The 21,543-nt window shown below is 39.4% G+C and overlaps 1 protein-coding gene across 1 annotated transcript; it reads left to right on the top strand.

The window, feature by feature from the left end:
- Nucleotides 1–1,573: 1,573 nt before the first annotated feature.
- On the top strand, nucleotides 1,574–21,333 carry ehd3 (EH-domain containing 3). The gene is made up of 8 exons (XM_063495003.1): nucleotides 1,574–2,854; nucleotides 8,159–8,335; nucleotides 8,870–8,967; nucleotides 13,966–14,107; nucleotides 14,260–14,359; nucleotides 15,066–15,236; nucleotides 17,560–17,724; nucleotides 18,943–21,333. The coding sequence occupies exons 1-8, from the start codon at nucleotides 2,628–2,630 to the stop codon at nucleotides 19,468–19,470; spliced, it is 1,608 nt and encodes a 535-aa protein (XP_063351073.1). The 5' UTR covers nucleotides 1,574–2,627; the 3' UTR covers nucleotides 19,471–21,333.
- Nucleotides 21,334–21,543: the final 210 nt, after the last annotated feature.

The following is a 21,543-nucleotide window of genomic DNA, read 5'->3' as shown; positions in this document are numbered from 1 at the left end:
GTCCTGATTTGAGAAGTTGGTGAAACACAATTAAGTTATTTCATTCCCTTGTGCACTTTGTTGTTGTTCCTGTATATAAGTGATAGAAACATCAGGAAGAAGGAACATGAGACGGTGAAGACAACTGGCAAGGCAAGGGAACTGGACGAGTAGCTTCAGTAGATCCCACAACATCCAATATCTCTGACATCCAAGATCTCTCTGTCCAGAAGAGCGCCTACTTTTCCTAGGAAAAGTAAAGATACTGCGCAGGACCCTCAAACTCCCAGGCCCGTGCTAAACCTATATAAAAAAAACAACAACAACATATGAATATCGCATTTTTTTGACACGACATCAAATAGTTTTGTTTTACTTTTGTTTCTATTCCTGACACATGCCTAGAGCCTCTCCGAAGTGAAAGTAGAGACAATAGCGACATCTGCTGGTTAAACTGTAGATGACAAAAGGTTGAAAACAAAACTGGGATATATGTAGAGAAGGACCCTTGTGAGACAGATAAATGATGTTTTATTTTATTAATACTGTAATTATTACTACATTATAATTATATAGATTATTTTAAACCACACAAGCGGGTGAAAGTCTTGCTTAAATATTATATAATGCATACAGACGCTATCATTCAAGATCCAAATTTCCAACTTTGCTTTGGGATATCAAATATCCTCATCTCAGCTGATACTTTTATCTACCTTTCATTTACCAGTCAGGTGTGTTCCCACATGTTAATAAAATCCGGTATGGTGAAATATTACCTTTGCTACCCGCCGTGATTTGAAAACCTTTATCGTGCTAATTCTTCTTCTCTGTCTAATTTATAGACTGTGAAAGTTCATTTTTTACACGTTTAATTACTTTAAGAATGGGCCGTGATTAAATATCTGATTCTGGATTGGAAGAATAAAGGCACGTATTTGAATATATTCAGGTTAAATACAAAGCAAGTCAAGGTTATTATAGTTCAAAAGTTGATACCCCCCCCCCCCCCCCCCCCCCCCCCAAAAAAAAAAAAAAACCCTACAGGTTTACTTTTCGTGAGTTTAGAAACCCAAATAAAATAAAATAAAAATATAGATGAAATGTCCTCGACTTTGGCTGTCTCCAAGAGTTTGTGTCCTTACTGGCATACTGATTTTCCTATATCTTGCCTCTGACATGTCCTCCATGCAATAGTAACTAAAAAGACTAAAGCTTACACTGAATAAAATAACTAAACTAAAACAAAACATTTTCAAACAATGAAAACTAAACTGAAACGGGGAAATCCAATATGGAAACTATCGGAAATTAAATTGAACTGAATTAACAACAAAATGTCAAAATAATAATAACAATAAAATACCAACTAATTAGAAAATACAAAACTATAATTACTCTGATACAAGTTGCTCTGGTACAATAATTGAAAGAAGTAAGAAAGAAAGAAAGAAAGAAAGAAAGAAAAGGTAAACGTGTTCAAATATTTCAAGTTATTTTTTAACCATTAGGTGGCGCGATGTGTTTGAACTGTAGCTCCCCTGTCTCGTCTCATCCAACATGGCGTCGTCCGGGCCGGCTTCACCTCCAGCTCTCTCATCCCTGGGCGGGTCCACGGTGGGTCGGGCTGCCAGCCGTTGGGCACTTCCGGCGGGCTCGGGTTTCCTCCGACTCGGCATTTAAATAGAGCTGCAGGACATCAGCTGCTGCTACTTTCAGCCCGTGCTGTTATAGAAGATAACCGGTAGTGCTAGCAAGACAGTCTGCTTTTATTTTTAACTCGAAAACGACAAAAAATAATCTTTGTCCCTGAGGATTGTTTGCTCTGGTTGTTGTGTTGTTTTTTCCTTTTTGTTTTTGAGCAGAAGAGCGGGAGCGGCGGAACAATAACGGGGCTTGCTCTCCTGACAGCCTGTCGGTGCATCATTTTTGGGATTCCTTTGCTAGCCCTCGGACGAAATTGAATAGCGGTAATGTGATGTTGAGTCAGAGCAGAATGATTTAGGCTTTTGTCGGCAGCGTTTGTTTACTGAGGTAGACTGGGGGTAAACATAAACAGGCTCTGCAGCAGAGGTGGCCTGGACTGGACTGGGAGGACCGATGGACTCGAGATGATGAGAGTGCATTTGAATGATCAGGTTTAAATTCTGATTAATTTACGGAGCGATTTGTTTTTAGGATTGTTTTTGTTTTGTTTGTTTTTACGTTGTACATATCACCACAGTGTAAAGCCTATAAATAATCAAAATTGACTTAATATATCATCAAAAACCATAAGTGTCACCACCCATTTAGTGCAGTAGGATAGCGACTAACGTTAACCATTGGACACTAATAGTCCTGTATTGTGTGTGTTAAAATACATTTACAGGACAAACAAAATATCTATATATTTATGCAGGTCTTATTAAAACATTTTCTTTAGTGTAAATTTGGTTTTGATAACTTAGATCTTTTTTCGTTATAGATCATTTAATAGTTTTGGAATATTTCACTTAAACTACATTGAGAACACATTTAGTAGCCTTTCAGGTCAGTGTCAAACAGAGTAAGCTGGCATAGATTTCTAGCTGATTAATAATTAGCATTTTTGATTATCATTACCTATCTGGAGCATAACTAAGTCTAACTATAAGTAACCAGCAGCGATGTTCAGCTGGCTTGGAACCGATGATAGGAGGAAGAAGGAGCCGGAAGTCTTTCAGACAGTCAGTGAAGGATTGAAGAAACTCTATAAAACCAAGCTCCTACCACTGGAGGAGAGCTACAAGTTTCATGAGTTCCACTCTCCGGCACTGGAGGATGCTGACTTTGACAACAAGCCCATGGTCTTACTGGTGGGACAGTATTCTACTGGCAAGACCAGCTTCATACGGTATGTTTGCTCACACACATGCAAAGAAACCCTTAGAAACAAGCACAAACAAATGAGGGAGAGGCTACCAAAAAAGAAGGAACGATAGAAAGAGGGAGAGCATGACACACCCAAGCTGACTTTTCCAGCAGTTTGACAGCAAGCGTGAGGAAGAGGTGGTCATAGTTATGCACACAAAGCAACCAAAAAAAAAAAAAACACAGAACAATGAGAAAAAATATTGTGAGGAGGCACACCTCCTCAAGCTTTATTGGATCCATAAAGGGTTTATTTGGCATGACTCCTACACAGGCAGACTTGTTGCATTTGCAGGCATTACTGCATCGTTCTGGAGCTCTCCCTGATGAAGTCAGACTGAAAGATGAGCATTACTTCATGAGTATTGGTCAAATAAATGTGTTCACTTGAGGCAAAGTTCAGGACATGTAGGTGTAAATTGTTTATTACTGATTTTAATTATTGTGTAAAAACAATAAGCAGCTATTTGTTGCTGATATAGTTTGTGAACTGATAGAGGTGGGCAGCGAGGCTTCCATGTAGGAACCCACTGTTAGGACTCATGCAGAGCTGTTTTGCCCTGGGGTGCAGGAAGTCTTGACTCGCTCCTAACTTCTGCTTTTTACAGCATGGAGAAAATAAGTATACAAACATGTGCTTTGAGTGTTTTTTTCCCCCTTTTATTAAACCTTTTGAACTCTCTAATTGACCACATTTTCATGTCTTAGTAGACATTTTGTGTTATTATATTATGTAACACACAGTGTCCTAATATGGTTTTGACATTGTTGTTGTTGCAACTACACATAGGGAGATTGATACACCGATTTATCAGCCACGTATTGGTATTGGCTCAGTTTTTAACCTTTTTCTCCCATCAGTTTTATGCTGGTTTAATGTTTAAAGAGATAAAAGTCTTTAAAAATCAGGAGTTATTTGATTCTCTGGAACCAAAGTGGGGAAACAAACACAAAAAACAAAACTGAGAAACAATTGGCCAAATTGTTGTTTAAACATCAGTATCGACCCAGAATTTCCTAGTCAGTGCAACGAGCACATATGTTGCTATTTGACTGGTATTACTGAACTGGATCATTGCTTTTGTGCTTCACCTCATAATGATGTGTTGCTGTTCTGTCAGAGCACATGACCTGGAGTATCAGTGAAATTAGTGTGTGACGGTGAGAAGTGTTAGCAGCTGGGTGTCGAGCCTCTTTTGAGCTGCAGTCCTACTGCTAACATCTCACCCCTTTGACATAAACGCACAATTGTGCACACGCACACACTTGTGGAGAGTAGTAGGCAATTAGTGGGTTAAGCCTATGAAAGCCAGAGAGTGGATGCTGTTAGTGACTTCCTTCTGTAAGATGGGACCATCTCTGCTCCAATCTCTGCCTTCTCTCTCTTCTTCCTCCTCTGTGTCTGATTCCTGCTCTCCTCTCTCCTTCCTCTGTCACTCACGACACCGTCCCGGTCAGCAGCCTGACCCCCACGCCACTGGCATTGTAGCAGTAGGATGCAGAATGTACAAACTGCTGAGTAACACTTGGATGGAGCTGCTGCTTCTCTTTCATTTCATGCCCCATGGTCTCCCTCTGGGTTTGATGTGCTTGCGTGGTCTGCCAAGCTACAAACTGCCAGCAGTGTTATTCTCTACTTTGCTAGACGTTTATTTTCAGACTTGTATAGCCAGTGGATTTAATCGAGGCGTTACAGTAAATATGTTTACTAAAATAATATTTGTCTTGGCATGAATTAGAAAAGTCGTAAAAGGATATCTGCCTGGCAGAGACAGGAAATGGATTAAAGACAGGAGAAGCTGATGGAGGGTAATACAGTCTGACTGCCTTTGAAGTTATTCAGAGTTAAGCAGTCTCAACTTTCCCTCCGTTTGGGGCTGAATTTATTGATTTTTCCTTCTAGGTCTCACATTTTCTGTTTGGGGACTTTTCAGAGAGCAAGCCAATGCCAGGATATACAATTTCCTTCAATATAGAAGATAATAAACTGTAAATCTGGGCCCTCCTCATGTGCCTAAATCTGTTCATTCACAGGTAAATTTCAATATACTTTGGTCTTTAAAACTCAAGAGATGCATCATTGAGGTGAAGGATTTTCTTAACTCCATCTCACAGTCAAATGAAAACTGATATGATAGGAGCAGATGTATATATCTGGAGTGCACGTACATGGATTATATGTATGATATGACACATATACTAGTGCATATGTATGTAGTTGTGCACATGCATTACACAACCTCTTTATAGACAGAAGAGCTCACTGTACAGACATGTGTGCACAGAGATGGCTCCACCAGGCACTACTGGCTCCTTCGACAAGCTCTGACAAGGTGGATGTATGTCTGTGGATATCAGGGCACCATCCTTACACCTTGTAGCAGTTAAAATGTGCACGCATCCCACACCCTTATAGCTATAAATCTCTTTGCCTAAATCTCCTTTTGTGGTCTCACATTGCATTTTTGGGAGTGTGAAACTCAACAGAAACACACCAGCTTTCATTTGAAACATGTGTGTTGTCACTGAATCCACAGCTGAGGATTTAACCTTTCACATCTGAAACATATCAAATGGAAGTCAGTTGCAATGCCAACTAGGCCAGTTTAGTTGTGCTGTGAGTTAGTTGTGATACTTTTTTGCAGCAGAACACATTCCCAAATTTGAATTCCCTGTTCCCAAGCCGTTTTCACTTCAGCAGTCTGTGATAATCATTGATTAAACAAGCCGGTGGCAAGGCTGTATATTAACTGTTTGACCTCTACAAAGAGGAAGCTCTTAACCAAATTCTTACCCACTGGCAAGAATTAGACCATGGGAATGTCAATACCACTATATTCAGTGGTTAAAAAGAGTGGCTGATTGTGCAGCAGAAGATTGATTCAATGTTAATTTCTGGTTTTGTCCACTTTCTTCTTTTCATTTCCAGTGAACCAGTTCTAAAAAATAATAGCACTGGAGTAGAGATTCAGATTGAAATTGAAAGCTTGGCTTAAATTTTTAATGGAATCGGTTGACACTTTTGAGAAATATACGCGCTCTAACTGCAGTACCACTAATCTAAACAGTGTGAGGATATGCTGTTCAAAAACATGGAAAAAAGGGAACTCTTTGAAAAGAGATCAGATCTCAATGGGGGAAAAATCATGCTGGATTTCTATAATGATATAGACTGGGTAATGTGTTTGAAAAACAATGTCACATTGTTTCATGAAAATTAAAATGATCATCTTATGGATGTCTGAATTCATAGACACCCCAATAAAGTGTAAAAATGATTTGTCAGTCTCATTCATTTTGCCAAAATTTCATTGCAGCAACTTAAAATGGCACTCAGTAGTTTGTTTGGCCCCCAAGTGCTTATATGTATGCCTGACAATGTATGCTCTTGATGAGTTGACGGCTGGTGTCCTGGAGGATCTCCTGCTAGATCTGGAGCAGGGGATCACTCAGCTCCTGGGCAGTTTGAGGTGGTACTTGGCAGCGCTGGGCTGAAACATAAGGTCCCACAGGTGTTCTATTGCATTTAGGTCATGTGAGCATGGGGGTCAGTAAGTGGTATCAATTCCTTCATCCTCCAGGAACTGCCTGCATACTCTTTGCACATGAGGCTGGACATTGTAGTGCACCACAAGGAATCCAGGGCCCACTGCATCAGTGTAGAGTCTCACAGAAGGCCCAAGGATTTCATCCTGATACCCAATGGCAGTCAGGGTGCTGTTGCCTAGGCTGTGGAGGTCTGTGTTTCCCTTTGTGGATATGCTTCACCAGACCATCTCTGACCTTCCACCAAACCAGTCATGCTCAATAATATTAAAGGCAGTATGACATTCTCCATGGCTTCTCCAGACTGTTTCATGTCTGTCATATGTGGTTAATGTGAAACTGCTCTCATCTCTGAAAAAGCACAGGGCACCAGTGGTCAACCTGCCAATTCTGGTGTTCTATGGCATCAGGCTCCATAGTGCTGGGCAGTGAGCACAGAGCCCTCATGAAGTCTGTTGCTGGCTGTTTTGTAAGAGGCATTTACATCAGTGTGCATCATGTTGTTTCCACAAAGGAGCAGATAAAATTCCTGCTGATGGGTTAAGGACTTTCTATGGTTCTGTCCAGCTCTCCTAGAGTAACTGCCTGTCTCCTGGAATCTCCTCAGTGCTCCTGAGACTGTGATGGGAGACACAGCAACCCTTCTGGCAATGACCCACATGTGCCATCCTGGAGGAGCTGGATTACTTGTGCAACCTCAGTAGGGTCCAGATATTGCCTTACTAGTAGTGAAAAAACAGTCAGAAAAGATCAAGAGGGAAAAGTGTTAGTGGCCTTCATCTGAAAACAATTCCTGTTTCGGAGGTTTTCTTATTGATTCCCTTCTTTAGTGGATCAAAGCAGCTGAAACAGATTAACAACCCTCTCTGCAAGCAGATCAAAACCCTAGAAGTTTAATTGACTTGACGCTCTGCTCTAATTAAAAGGTGTTCCTTTAATTTTTTTGATAATTCTTTGTTGTTTTTGGACTGTGTTTCTGTGGTTAAGCCATGATCGTATGGTAACAAGACTGACAGTCAGGCACACCACGTTTTGGTTTTTGGTCGCTTAAAACCAGCGAGGGAAAAAAACAGAAAACAGAAATCTGTGCTTGGAAGTAACAAAAGCATTAATATTTTTATACATTTTCAAGGCTTTTAATTCCACTTTATTGACAAAGTTCCTCCATCCTTACCTCACCTGATCAGAACACTCTTTTCCAAAAGTCCTTTATTGGTCCATGTGTTTACCAGTAAACTAAATTTTGCTTGTTTTGGATCTGGTCAGTGGCAGCCATCCAGTCTGTGATCATCTAAAATTCCCCTAATCTTGCTTCCAGCAGCGTCTAATTCAAGACAGACATGTTTTCTGGTTATTTCTCAATTGCGTCTTACCATCCAGACCAATTTCATTTCAGCAGAATTAAAATTTAAAAAAATCATATAAAATGCAGCAGAACTTTGAAATTAGAGGCTACAGATGCAATATGTATTAGAGGTTTTATCTAAAGATTGATGCTGGATCAAATATTCTAATACAAATGTATATATAACCTTTTTATAATACTTTATAATGCTGATCATAATCTTGTAATATCTTGTTGATCCTTTTTCACTATTGTTCTTTGTTAATCTTCGAGGAATTATTTCAGCATACTTAGAAAACCTTTTTACACAGTTGACTTATTCTTACACGGTGATTGAAAACATCTCCTCTCTCATCTTGTTTTGCTAACTGCTATTTCCTGTCATCTCACCCGCAGCTACCTGTTGGAGCAGGATTTTCCTGGCATGCGGATTGGCCCCGAACCCACCACAGATTCCTTCATCGCAGTGATGCACGGCGACACAGAAGGAGTCATCCCCGGCAATGCTTTGGTGGTTGACCCCAAGAAGCCCTTCAGAAAGCTGAATGCATTTGGAAATGCATTTCTCAACAGGTAGATGATTAGATGGGCGCACTCACACTTTCAGATGATGGTCTTTATTGGTGTGTACAGTGAGTAAGTATTCAAACACAGAGGGAAAGACTGAGGGAGCACAAGTGAGAATCCACACCACAGCTCTACATTCCTTTGTGATTGAATTTCCCCCCGCTCACTGGTCAGGGTTTTCTTTGTTAATGGCTGTGTGAGAGACAGCCAGCAGTCTCTGTAGAGCCATCCTTCTGCTTAAAAGTACACTGGCAGAAGCTCTTATGGTAGTGTCCCCAGTGTGAGGATCAAGCAATGTTGAAAGGAGACAGGAAAAAATGATGTCTGTCAGTGGGGATTTAGAGGGTTCGCATTGAGGACGACTGCTTACCTGTTCATATTTATTCAGCTGGATAAAACTAGGGAGAGCAGCAGAGACAGAGGAGAGAGGGTAACTGAGATAGGGCCATGCTGATGGATGATTTTAAACTTGTGTCCTGGAACTTTCTCTCTATCTCATGTCTGTTTTGTGTGTGTGTGTGTGCGTGTGTGTGTGTGTAGGTTTGTGTGTGCTCAGCTTCCTAACCCTGTACTGGAAAGCATCAGCGTGATCGACACGCCAGGGATTTTGTCTGGAGAAAAGCAGAGAATCAGTCGAGGTAAGAAACACATTTGTGATGCTCAAATTTCTATTCTCTTCTGTTTATGGTGTGTGTGTGCATGTGTGTGTGTTTATCCTCTGCATCCATTGAACTGCAGCCCCCCAGTCCCACTGAACTCTGAACTACAATGTCAGCATTTCCTTTGAACCCGTGTGTTTGTTTTAGCTTTTGCTATCAGGAGGATTATGCTTCATTCATTTCAAAGAACAGGAAGCTGTTACAAAAAGATGAGCTTTGAATTTGTTCTCCAACATGCGCACATAAGTGCACACTGCCTGAATTTTAACACTTTCTACTTTTTGGTTTTCTTAAGTCTCGCATGGAAATGAAAAAAAGAAAAACAAAATTATATGAGGTTCATTTGGATCAACTTTAATGTAGTGTAAACAAAAAGTTGTAGATGTAAGAGGACTCATGGGTAACCAAATGGTTGCACAGTATGCCATAAAATACATTTTAGGTTAAACTTTTTAAACATTTGATCGGATTTTGAGGATGCTTATGAATATTTATCATCTGTAGGTATTGAACAAGACATGCTAGACTGGGAATTTCAATCTTGAACTGTTTCCCAAGTAGGAAGGGCATGCGGCCAAAGAAGTGTAAAACTATTTAAGGTACCACTGTATGAGTCTTGCAGTGGTGAAAGTACAATGTGCTTTGATACCTTTTCTCTGGGGACAAGATTGACATAAACAAAACCCCAACCTTCTGACCTCTGTGTCAGATCTAAACAAAGACATTATTATTTCAATCTAATATGATATACAGTAAAGCAGGTGTGTGTAATTTTGAGTTTTTCCTGGTAAAGGATGACGAGTGTTAAAGACTTCAGTAAATGTTCATGGCTTTAAAACCATGGTCCTACATTTCATACTTGCAATACTGAGAGCTTCATAACTGTCCCACCAAAGATAGACAGAACAAAATTGTGACATGTCAGAAGTGTGTGATTACCATCTCAGAGTGTGTTCGCTTCTGCGACTTATGTCTGCTAACCTCGCAATGAAAAGATGCGCTGGTCAGTACAACACTGGCGTTTGTGTGTTTATGTGTGAGTGGAAAGAAAAACATAAACAGAAAACAAAAATATGTGAAAATGAATACGAGGTTTCAACAGCTGTCCTCCAGCTGTTATCAGGATTGCGCCACAAAGGACGAAGCATAGGAAGAGATAACGGAGGAATCACAGTGCACTATAGCCCTGGATTCAAGCGCTGCTGTAACAGTGTAGTCCATAAATGAGAGAAAATCCAAAATAAATACAAACTTTTGTGCTTAGTTCTTGTTTTTTAAAGTCATCAAACATATATACTGCACATTCATTCCACCGTGGAAAAAGGAACAGTTCAAAGAAAACATTAAACGCCCCAAATTACCACCTCGTTCACGCCCATAATGTTGCCCTTACAACAAAGAGCGAACTGGTAGTTGTCAGAGCTCCATTATGGTGTGTGCTAAAATGCAAAAAGCTGATGACGTGAAGAGAAACTTTGCATGGAAAGTTTTCAAGAATGTTCCCGAGCTGTCTCACAGCATGATGTGTGTCTGGCATGGCTGCCATTCCTAAAGCTAAATGGTGGCATCGCTATACCAACCGCTAACATTAACCATTCCAGTTCTTTTGTTAAAGTAAGTCTTAATTTATTCTGTCCTGCACTCACCCTCTTTGAGTTTCTTTCAAAGGCGAATGCTTTCTTTTCTTCCATCTTTTGTCTATTTTCCTGTTTCTCCCCCCGTTCGAGGAGAACAGGCACTGTTTTGGTTTGCTATCCCAAGTAAAGCCTGAACTAATTGACTTTTGGCATATCCAGTATTGTCTGTCACCATAGCAAATCACTGATTATATGAATACTTGAAAAATAAAAGTAGTAATGGTGTTTTAATATAATAATTTTAGACGTTCCCGCTCCAGAGAGTATTTATGGTGTTCTTGTGCACGACCAGTACCGTGACATTTGGAGTCCTGTTATAAGACGACGTATCAGGATGCTTATTCAGCTTTTGATTAAAAGCGAAAAAGTTCTGGTCACAGAGTTCAGGACATTACTTCATACCAGGGTTGGGTCTGCATGAATATTATTCATAACTTTAATGCTTGTCATGAGAGTTTTTGTTGTCTCCAGCTTTACTGTTGAGAAATGAAGTAAATCAGTGTTTCATAAACATTAACCAAATATGAAATTTATGTTTGGAAGTTGTTAAAAGGAACCGGACAAGCACCAGCTCTGTTTCACCTTTTTTTTTTTTTTCTTTTTGGCCCAAGTGTCCAAACAACGTGGTGTTAAACCAAATAAACAGCACAGTGAAGTGAAACACGGATACTCTGTGGCCAACACAAAAGAACAAATACAAGTTAAACTTAACCTCTGCTGAGTGAGCACAGCTGTGTTTTCTCTGGGGACTCTGTGTGCAATTGTTTTGTTTCTGTGTGTTCATTAACTTTTCATTTAGTTCCCCATCATCATCATCATCATCATGTTTCATTTACATGTTCTGTGTCACATTCTTTCTCTTAGTCACTTTTCTTTTACTCTGTTTCAGTGTTTTTAAGAGTGTTTGTGTTTGTGTGTGCTCAACTGTGTGTGCTCAACTGTGTGTGCGTGTCTGTCTCCAGAGGAGGAGTTGTCAGGCTATAGCAGCCTCCACAGATGTCTTTATGGAGGTATTGTAGATAATAAATCTTGGCAACAACCAGCTGCAGAAGGCTTCAAATGATACCTTGACTCTGAAGAATTTGTGGGCTTTTACATGTTCTTCACCAGTCTTGTCACGTGGCTTTGGGAAAAGTTCACCTTGTTTCATAAAATTATTATTAATATTATCTGTGCAGTTAGCTGACTTAAAAATTATAATGGCAATTATTTTGGCCACTCATAAACTGTATATAAAAGATAGACATAGCCAGCAGGTCTGAAAATAAGGAAAATGTCGAGTTGAATCTGCTTTCTCTGTAATGGTCAGCAGGGGGCGACTTCTCTGTTTACAAATAGAACACTTTTAAGTCTTTTGTTAATACAAAATTGTCAAAGGAGCTTAAAAAGAAAGCGACTGGACTTCTTTGACTAACTTTAAGTTAATTTAAAGAAGTCCAGTTTCTTTCTTCTCAAACTCCTTACACTACCATGACCTGGATGACTGAGAACCTACACAGACATATTTTATATGATGATTTTTATTTGTTTAAATTCTGGTCAGACAGTAAAAGTGGTGACGGGTTTCTCAAATCCACAGCTAATGTGTGAAGCTTCAAAACTGGGCTTTTTATGATTTGACACACACACGCACGCGCGCACACACACACACACACACACACACACACACACACACGCACGCACATGCAAACAAACAAAAGAATTAGTGCTGCTGCCCCATGACAATAACCAGGGCTCATGCCACACTGGCTACACCCATCCTTTATGTACAGTCTGTGTCCTTCTTATGAATTCCTGCAATTTTGATAATCTCCTGGGCACCTTTGGTCTCCACATTTTAATAGTCCAAGAGCATAACACTAGCATCACTGTCAGACCTCATGAGCATCTTACCTCCACTGTAGGCAGGTTATTTCACTCTGACTTTTTGCTTAGGAGCACCGTGCCCTTCACAGTTGGATAACGGAGCTTAAAATTGAAGTGTTGCCTTATTCCCATAACACGTGAGAAGTGCACTGGGTGAAGAATATTCCAGTAGAATTTAAAAATATCAAGGTATCCATATCTCTCTTAACACTTCTTGTTGTATTCTCAAGCGTCAGTGTGCCCTCTTTCTCCTCTTGACTCTATTCATACAGATGCAGTCCGAAACAAATGTTTTACATACTTGCTGCTGCTGCTGCTAAAGTTTTTCTCACATCCTACTGGGGAATGCATTTTAGCCAAGTGAGATTAATTTATTCCTTAAAATACCCATTTTTGTTAACAATTGAAGCATCATGTAAACATTAACACAAGAACTCAGATATTTGGACGTTTTGTTAAACACTCAAAGCCACCGTGGAGTGTAAACTGTTCCACTACTGTGCAGCAAGTATGTGAAATGGGGGCTTCTTATCACAGCTGTGTACAGATAATCAAATGCTGTTATGTTCAGAGCAAACAGCCTCTAAATGTAGTTTTAAATATGTAAAGGCATATTTTACGTGCATAGCTTTACAAAGAAAATCCATCTGATAATCCCTGAATTAACCTAAAACTCTTGCTTACTCGTAGGATTTCTCCTGGGTGTTATCGCTCATAATTAAATACTGCAGCACTGGACTGACTCTGCGTCTGTTGTGTGTCCTTCAGTGTTGTTTGAACACTAGAGCTTACTAATCCTTCGATCTACCCTTTGTTCTTTGTTTCCCTCTCATATCCTGTGGAATTCCTTCAGGTAAGCTAGCGTTTCGTCCTTGGCTGAGGTAGAAAGTCAAAGAAGTCAGTGGCGTACACCTGCTGTTGGACTCATTCATTAATTGATATTTACATGTTTTACAGAGGAAGCATTATTCATAGCTTTCTTGCAGAATGCCACGAGTACAATGCACTTATTTAGTGTAAACTACTCATTATTAATCTTATGACAGATGGAAATAACAGTCTGTAGTTTGAGGGCTCTCCCCCTATTGTTCAACTTTAAAAAGCCACTTTGTTTGAACATTGGCAGCACTGTTTTCATCAGGAAACAGACGTTCTTTTCTCTCAACATGCTGCAATATGGGCATAAGTTTTAGTGCCTCCTCTTTGACCTGCAGCCATTGGATTTGTCTTGGGACTATTTTCAGGCCATAATGATGTTCCCATCTTAACTTGCTCTGCTGACTTTTACCTCAAAAGTTGAATGCATGTTCTCAGTCTGTAACTTCAGTTGTGTTGACCACTAGTATAACCAATAACTAAAGTGGTTTTGATGTGAGTAAAGGATTGAGAGGTAAAAAGATGTGTGTACAATTATCTGCTTCACTCAGTGCCCCATCAAATTATCTGATATCCTTATTCCAACCCCCCCTTCTAGGCTATGACTTTGCAGCTGTCCTGGAGTGGTTTGCAGAGCGAGTGGACAGGATCATTTTACTGTTTGATGCTCACAAACTGGACATCTCTGATGAGTTCTCAGAGGTGATAAAGGCCCTAAAGAACCATGAGGACAAGATCAGGTACTGTGGGATTCTTAAATTCACACCAAATATTTTCCTTTTATCTTTTTTTTTTTAAATACCATATCATTGGTACCTGGGCATCCATGCAATATTAATGTGAGTAGCTTGTAGTAAGAATCATCATCACTCTCTTCTGTCTTTTTCTCCAGAGTTGTGCTTAACAAGGCTGACCAGATAGAGACTCAGCAGCTGATGAGAGTGTACGGTGCTCTGATGTGGTCACTGGGGAAAATAGTCAACACGCCTGAGGTACGCTAAACTGTACAAACAGAGGCACATAGAGGGTTTCTGTGATGGCGTTCATACGGTTTTAAGCCTATAATTGATCCCTTCACCTATGTCTAAATATTATAATCACAGAATTGTAATGTTTTTTTTTTTAAAGATTGCTTTGAAGAAATAATTTTAGAGTGAAATAATGAAATTAGGCACTTGATTGTTAATATTTGCAACCACATAGATATCTGAACATAAATGTGTAAAATCTGTGGCTGAGGTACAAGATTATAGACTTCCTTTTCTAGTCTGAGTTGAGTTGGAGCAGATCAATACGGAGACTAAAAGAGGGGTTGCGTTAGCCAAAATTAATTTTTAAAACCACTGGCAATTGTACATGTATTTTTTATTGATCTGGATTCTTAAAATAAAGACCATCAGATGCAACTGGAGGCTTTGAACCAGATATTTGTCATGTGATATCCACGTATGCTGGCTCCCACAGACAAAGTTTGCAGACTAGCCTGTGGGCTCACAGATTGCAGAATTGTTAACTGGTTGTAAGAGTATTTAAAGACTTTATATTTAATGTTTTTTATGTAATATCTGAGGAGCTATGATCCATAATGGTGGCCATTTGAAGGACTGTTAATGGCATATTATGTAAAGAATGGTCCAGTTTGCCTCTGACTTTATTTACTTAATAATTTATTTTTTGTTCTGTCTCCCTCACTGACAGGTGATTCGCGTCTATATCGGTTCATTTTGGTCCCACCCGCTGTTGATTCCTGACAACAGGAAGCTGTTCGAGGCCGAGGAACAGGACTTATTTAAGGACATCCAGTCCTTACCGAGAAATGCAGCACTTAGAAAACTTAATGATCTGATAAAAAGGGCAAGACTAGCCAAGGTGAGGAGCACCTGCGACACAGGATGCTCGAAACAGTTGACGTCAAATAATGTCGATGTTACGCAACATTTCCTACATTTAGTGCTGAGCTGTTACACCATGCTGACATGTTTAAGTTGTCAGTATCACCGATTTTTATCTGTGTGCTTCCTATTTATTGTGCTCAGCTGTGTTGTTCAGCTGTTAACCTTGACAGAAAGAGATGTTTCGCAGAACTAATAGAGTTAGACAAATGACAATGAATTGTTTCCCATTTCCTCTCTGGACAGGAAGTTAGGTAGGCGACAGTCTGCTGCCTGTTGTAGTTCGAGGAAACGCAGCGGAGGAAACGCACAAGTGCACACAGTCAAACACACACAGGTTTATCACACTGAGAGTCAAGCACTTTTCCTGTTAGACAGCTGATGGGTGTTGGTGTGTTTTGTGATGAGTTTCAAGGACATGAGGTAGACCCGGGAATGCGTGTATCGCCACAGTGACTGAACAAATGTGTGGATTTCCCTTTTTTTTTCTTTTTCTTTTTGCACGTTTAGTTTCTGCTGAATATTGTTTAAACACCTTTTCCAGGAAAAAACCTTTTTGTAATGAGAAGTGGACTCCAAATGTGAATTAGAATTTGTTAATTATTAAAAGAAATGCCCACAAAGGTAACAGTAAGGTGGATGACTAATCTGGTTTATGGAATATTAAGTGTCCTCAAGCTTAATGTTGTCACTGGCTTGTGTTACATTTTACACACTTGTCAGAAGCTCAAACGTAATTCAATCATTACAAGGAGAACCGGAGACAATAAAACACGTAATCAGATTACTTTAAAACAAAGATTATCTACTTTATATGAGCTCATAGATTTATTAGAGTGCACACATTTTTGCATCTGTTTTTCTTTGTGTCTCTTGTGGGGCTTGGAAGAACAAACAAAAAGAACAAGTCAATCTCATGACATTTAATAGGTGACTTTTTTCCCACTCATAAAAAGTTAACAATTAACTACCTCTGCTGCACTTGATCCCGTTTTTACCTACTCCAAGCTCAGTTTTGCTACAGTTTCTTTTTTTATATATAGCTCTTTACTTCTGCATACTTGGATGTTGCCAGTGTTGGGGAGTAACGGAACACATGTACCGCCGTTACGTATTTAAAATACAAAATATGAGTAACTGTATTCCGTTACAGTTACCGTTTAAAAAGGTGGTATTTAGAATACAGTTACTTTGTTGAAATAAATGGATTACACGGCGGTATTTTCCTGTTTCATATTGTCGCGGGTCAGGACCAATGTCAGGACTGTTTGGGTTTTGTTTGACAGCTATGTTCTGTTGTTCCAGGCGGCAGCGTTATGGTTGCCATGGTTACAGGGTGACGCGCTCTCTCTGCGACTGTTTGTTTCCTGGGTGAGAGAGCGCCTTTTTGTTGTTGTTCTTGTGCTAAGCTAATAGGCAGAATGCTACAGGCATAGCCCTAAAGAATGTAGCCTCATGGGCAGTGTAGTCCGTGCTGCAGGGAGAATGGACTGCCATACCCGTTATGTGTCTGTGAGCGCGAGGAGGGAGAAAAAGTAGAGTGGAAAAGTCCGAGGTGTCATCGAGCAGAAACGGGAGCTGGAAGCATGTAAATATAATAATAACCACTGCAGCCAAGAAGAGTGCCTGACGAGCGCAGTTGTAAGTAAGCTATTAAGACTCGACTGTACACCGTGTTCGTGTTTTCCTCCGAAACAATAAGTTTCGTTGGGGCAGCCTTTCGACACCTCTCTCTGTCTCAAACTTGACCCAGACAACCAAGTAAAGCTATTTTTCGGCTACGAGCCCGACACGGAACCCGACGTATTAGCCAGAGGTCCCTTTACTATGGTTCGGAGCCGCGGACCTTCAGTAATAGTAATAAATCACACAGCAATAGTACATTCATGTAGTTGTAAAAAGCATGATAATATATTAAGTAATCCAAAGTATTCAGAATACGTTACTCTCATTGAGTAACGTAACGGAATACGTTACAAAATACATTTTGGGGCATGTATTCTGTAATCTGTAGTGGAATACATTTTGAAAGTAACCTTCCCAACACTGGATGTTGCTTTATAGCATAATGTGGAATATTATAACAGACACGATTTTGAAGTGGAACCATTTGAATAACTTCAACAGAAGCTTATAAAGAATTTAGTCTCCTAGTACCTGCTCAAAGAGCATTTTCTCCCATTGATTAATAAACATCAATTAGCACCTATAACAAGAATAACAAATAAAAGCTTAATGAATTCAAACACAGTTGCTTTTACTTTCCATGTGAAGTCATCGATAACTCTCTTAATCTGCAGGTCCACGCTTATATCATCAGCTCACTTAAAAAAGAAATGCCTGCTGTGTTTGGGAAGGAGAACAAGAAGAAAGAGCTCATCGCCAGCCTTGGAGATATCTACAAACGCATCGAAAGAGAACATCAGATATCACCTGGAGATTTTCCTAATCTGAAAAAGATGCAGGTAAGCAGTGAAGCAAAGGATTAAGGTTTAGTAACTGAGGTTTTGACATGAGCGGCATGAATACAAGGGCTTCACTGATTTTAAGTTACACGAGTAGTTATTTTTAATCTAACAAGGGAGTGAAATAGAGACAGTAGTAACAGTCAGTCTAATTAAATTCCAAAGAGAAAAAGCGTTTTACCGTTTCCTGAGCTAACCACTGAAGTACAACACACTCAGCAGAGACTTTAACTGATGAGGGAAATGTTGATAATTGGTCTTTATTAACTTAATGTTGTTATTATTATTGTCATATAAGATTGATCTTAATCTTTACTGCACATAGAACTGTCAGCCTCTGGTGTTGTGGGCCATGTTGTACATTTCAATAAGCTTCTCATAACGTTGTATACCACTCTGTATTTTGTGTTTCTCTATTTTCTTTTTTTGTTCTGTGGAACAATACTCGATTTTCCTTTATGTACTTTAAGATATTTTGTGGCTACAAATGGGATGAAACAGAGTTCCATTGTAAGTAGAGTGCTAACTGAGTACTTTAACTCATGTACATCACTTGTGCAGCTATCAAGCAGTATGTCGGTAGACTGATCACCAGCTCCTCCTGTTCTTGTGTTGAAGTCAAGTATCCTTGGGCAAGATATTGCATCTATCAGAGTATTTTTGAATGTAATCAATCAGTTCGCCAATTCAATCTTTCTTTTGAACACATAAATAACAAGTGTCAGTGCACTAAAAACAAATAAACACAAAATCATTGAAATCCATCACATTCACATGGAAAAAAACCAAACACAAAATGTTGACCATTTTATGTTTGAAAAGGAGAAGGAGGAAGTAAATGCTTATTAAATTCTTCCCATTATGTTAGATAAAAGTGTAGAAAACAAAAAGGTATAGATTAATCTGTGTGAGTGAGGCTTGTAGTAGAAAGCACTTTGAGTGCTATAGTGATATAAGTACCAGGCTATTTACTTGAATTGTGTAATGCTTACCTAATTGTACTTGTAAATATTACTAAAGTGACACTTTTATTGCAGCATATTTTATTGTTACTTCAGTGACTTAAGTAATTTTATAGAATACTTCTGGGACATTTGATTGACTACATCAGCATTCTTTACAGATGTGTATTTTAAAATGATCTTTATCTGTGCTGAGGGTATAGTTCTGCATCTTTAGATTATAACCTAACTTGAGATAAACTTGTGTTTTTTACAGGACCAACTCCAAGCTCAGGATCTCAACAAATTCCAGCCTCTAAAACCTAAATTCTTGGAGGCGGTCGATGACATGTTAGCCAATGACATCGCCAGCTTAATGGTCCTGGTCCGACAAGAGGAAACCCAGCGGCCCAACGCAGTAGTGAAGGGCGGCGCGTTTGACGGCACGTTGGACGGCCCGTTCGGTCACGGGTACGGCGAAGGAGCCGGCGAAGGCATCGACGAAGCAGAGTGGGTCGTCGCTCGCGACAAACCTGCTTACGACGAGATTTTCTACACATTATCTCCTGTCAACGGGAAGGTGACCGGAGCCAACGCCAAGAAGGAGATGGTCAAGTCAAAACTGCCCAATACAGTGCTGGGCAAGATCTGGAAGCTGGCAGATATCGATAAGGACGGCATGCTCGACGATGAGGAGTTTGCTTTAGCCAATCATCTGATAAAGGTGAAACTTGAGGGACATGAACTACCATCAGAGCTGCCTGCACACCTGGTGCCTCCTTCCAAGAGGAAAATACCTGAATAAATGTAATTCAGATTACCCATAATGACCCACTCAGCCCTAGAACCCATAGGTAGCCCCCTCCCCCTTCCCCAGAGAAAACGTTCTTTAATAGAAAGGAGTCATCCTGTAGCAACAACAAGAACAAAAACAAAACAATTTAACACAATTAGAGCTCATTTCGAGTCTTCTTCCTGTTCTGTTGCTTTCATCGTCTGATCTGTAGACTTAATTTCCTAATTTAAGCGGCCAATGCATTCAAATGTATCTTCACGCGACTGAGACTGTTAGCATACTGGCTGCAAGCTTTGAGTAACAAAAAAAACAACAAAAAAAAAACAAGTGAGTTTACCTCTTCTTTAGGATTAAACCAGATAGGATTAGTTTTATAAAATGAAATAGCTTTTATTAGCGTTTCAAGAATGCAAACCATGGCTCTCATCTTTACAAAAGTAAAGCAGAATACTTGTTGGAGTAGGACAGGTGTTAGACATGTGCAAAAGAAGAAACACTGGAATATAAAGATATATATGTACGTTCAACTAAACTACTGGAAAAAGGAGAAATATTGCAACAATGTGAAGACAAAAATAAAAAAGTATTTTTCTGTTAAAACTTTACCTTTGGTCAGACCAATTTATTATTATTATTATTATTATTATTATGAGTAAACCCAAATTAAATTATGTGTTTTTAAATGTAAACCAGAAGATTTTACATTCCTTGTACACTGAGATAATGCACACATACAGACAACAGAATGAAAACGACATCCTAAAGAGGAACAGGCCTGCGTTTCGTATTAAATGTGACGTGCTGCTCGACCTTTTGCTTTGGACGAAGGAACCTGTATGATTCTCATTAACACGTGCTGATACTGAGATTATAATAACAGACCATATTATGGGTGTTGTTTGGAAACTAGCGTGCCAGCATGCTCTGAATAACCGCTTTGGTCGGACTTTGAATTTTGAATGGACACGCATCTATTGTTCTGTGTGGACACATCCTGGTTATTGTATGTATGTACAATGGTATCTGACCACATGTTATCAGTGTTATTATTTGTAGTATATACAGTATATATTCATAAGAGAAACATTATTAAAACTACTGAGGGTGGAGTATGTTAGTGGGTTGTCAACTGAAAACTGATCAGTTATTCTTCACCTTCCTAAATAATGTAGTATAACCAAAAGTAATAGTCTGAAAGCACCGTTTGTTTTTATTGTGATGACACTAATTGACACATTTAACATTGTTCTTTGTGTTTTTGCTGGAAACTTTCCATGTCACACATTGAAATTGTATACATGTAATAAATGTAATTCTTCTTTGCCATGTTTCCGATCCATCACTCTATTGACACACCAGTACCTGTGTGTGAGTGTGTCTCTATAAATATAGCATGTTAGGACCATGTTCATGTTTGTTAACAGAGGTTTTATTGGGTGTATCATTAGATAACCCAACTCAAATAAGTAAAACTGGATTCCCACATGGCAACAAAAATCTTAAGCATGTCTTCATTGAAATGTTTCCAGCTCATGGCCGTCTTCTGACCCTCGTGCTTTACTGTGAATCAAATGCACATAAGAAGACTTACTGCATTCCATTAACTCGAGTTGGGAAATCGCACAGGCGTTATCCCGTTACGGCTCAAGTTTCGGAGGTGTGCAAGATTGGACTGTGGGAAAAAAAAGACTTGGATGTGGATTCTCGTCAAATTCACAAGTTGTTTTCGGACCCTGTGTAAACACATTAAGTGGAAACACTAGCGTTACGGTATTTTGGCTGTTTTTATGCTGGTGATGCAGTACTTAAGTCTGTCCTTCACTGCTTTTCTGTCAATGTAAACAGGCCGACAGTGTAATAAAACTCATGTGTAACAACTATCAAAGTGTTGACTCTGTTTTCAAAAAGGAAATCATGTGCAGTATATATTTTGCACCCGCCCACCCAAGAAACAGGAAAAGATTTGGAAAAATGGCTATAAATTATTTTAGTGCAATTATAGCTGCAACACTGGAAGCCAGAAGACTCTGACATCATTTCTCTGATTTGCAAGTCCTCAGATTAATTCTAATAAACTGAACT

This window comes from Pelmatolapia mariae, linkage group LG15, assembly GCF_036321145.2.
Source record: "Pelmatolapia mariae isolate MD_Pm_ZW linkage group LG15, Pm_UMD_F_2, whole genome shotgun sequence".
NCBI lineage: Eukaryota > Metazoa > Chordata > Actinopteri > Cichliformes > Cichlidae > Pelmatolapia > Pelmatolapia mariae.
The sequence above is the reverse complement of the archived record's forward strand: the minus strand, read 5'-3'. Positions and strand labels throughout refer to the sequence as shown.

Coding starts and splice junctions, on each gene's coding strand:
- ehd3 (XM_063495003.1), top strand. CDS start 2,628: ATGTTCAGCTGGCTTGGAACCGATGATAGGAGGAAGAAGGAGCCGGAA. Junction 8,336..8,869: donor GGAAATGCATTTCTCAACAG/GTAGATGATTAG, acceptor GTGTGTGTGTAG/GTTTGTGTGTGCTCAGCTTC. Junction 15,237..17,559: donor AAAGGGCAAGACTAGCCAAG/GTGAGGAGCACC, acceptor CTTAATCTGCAG/GTCCACGCTTATATCATCAG.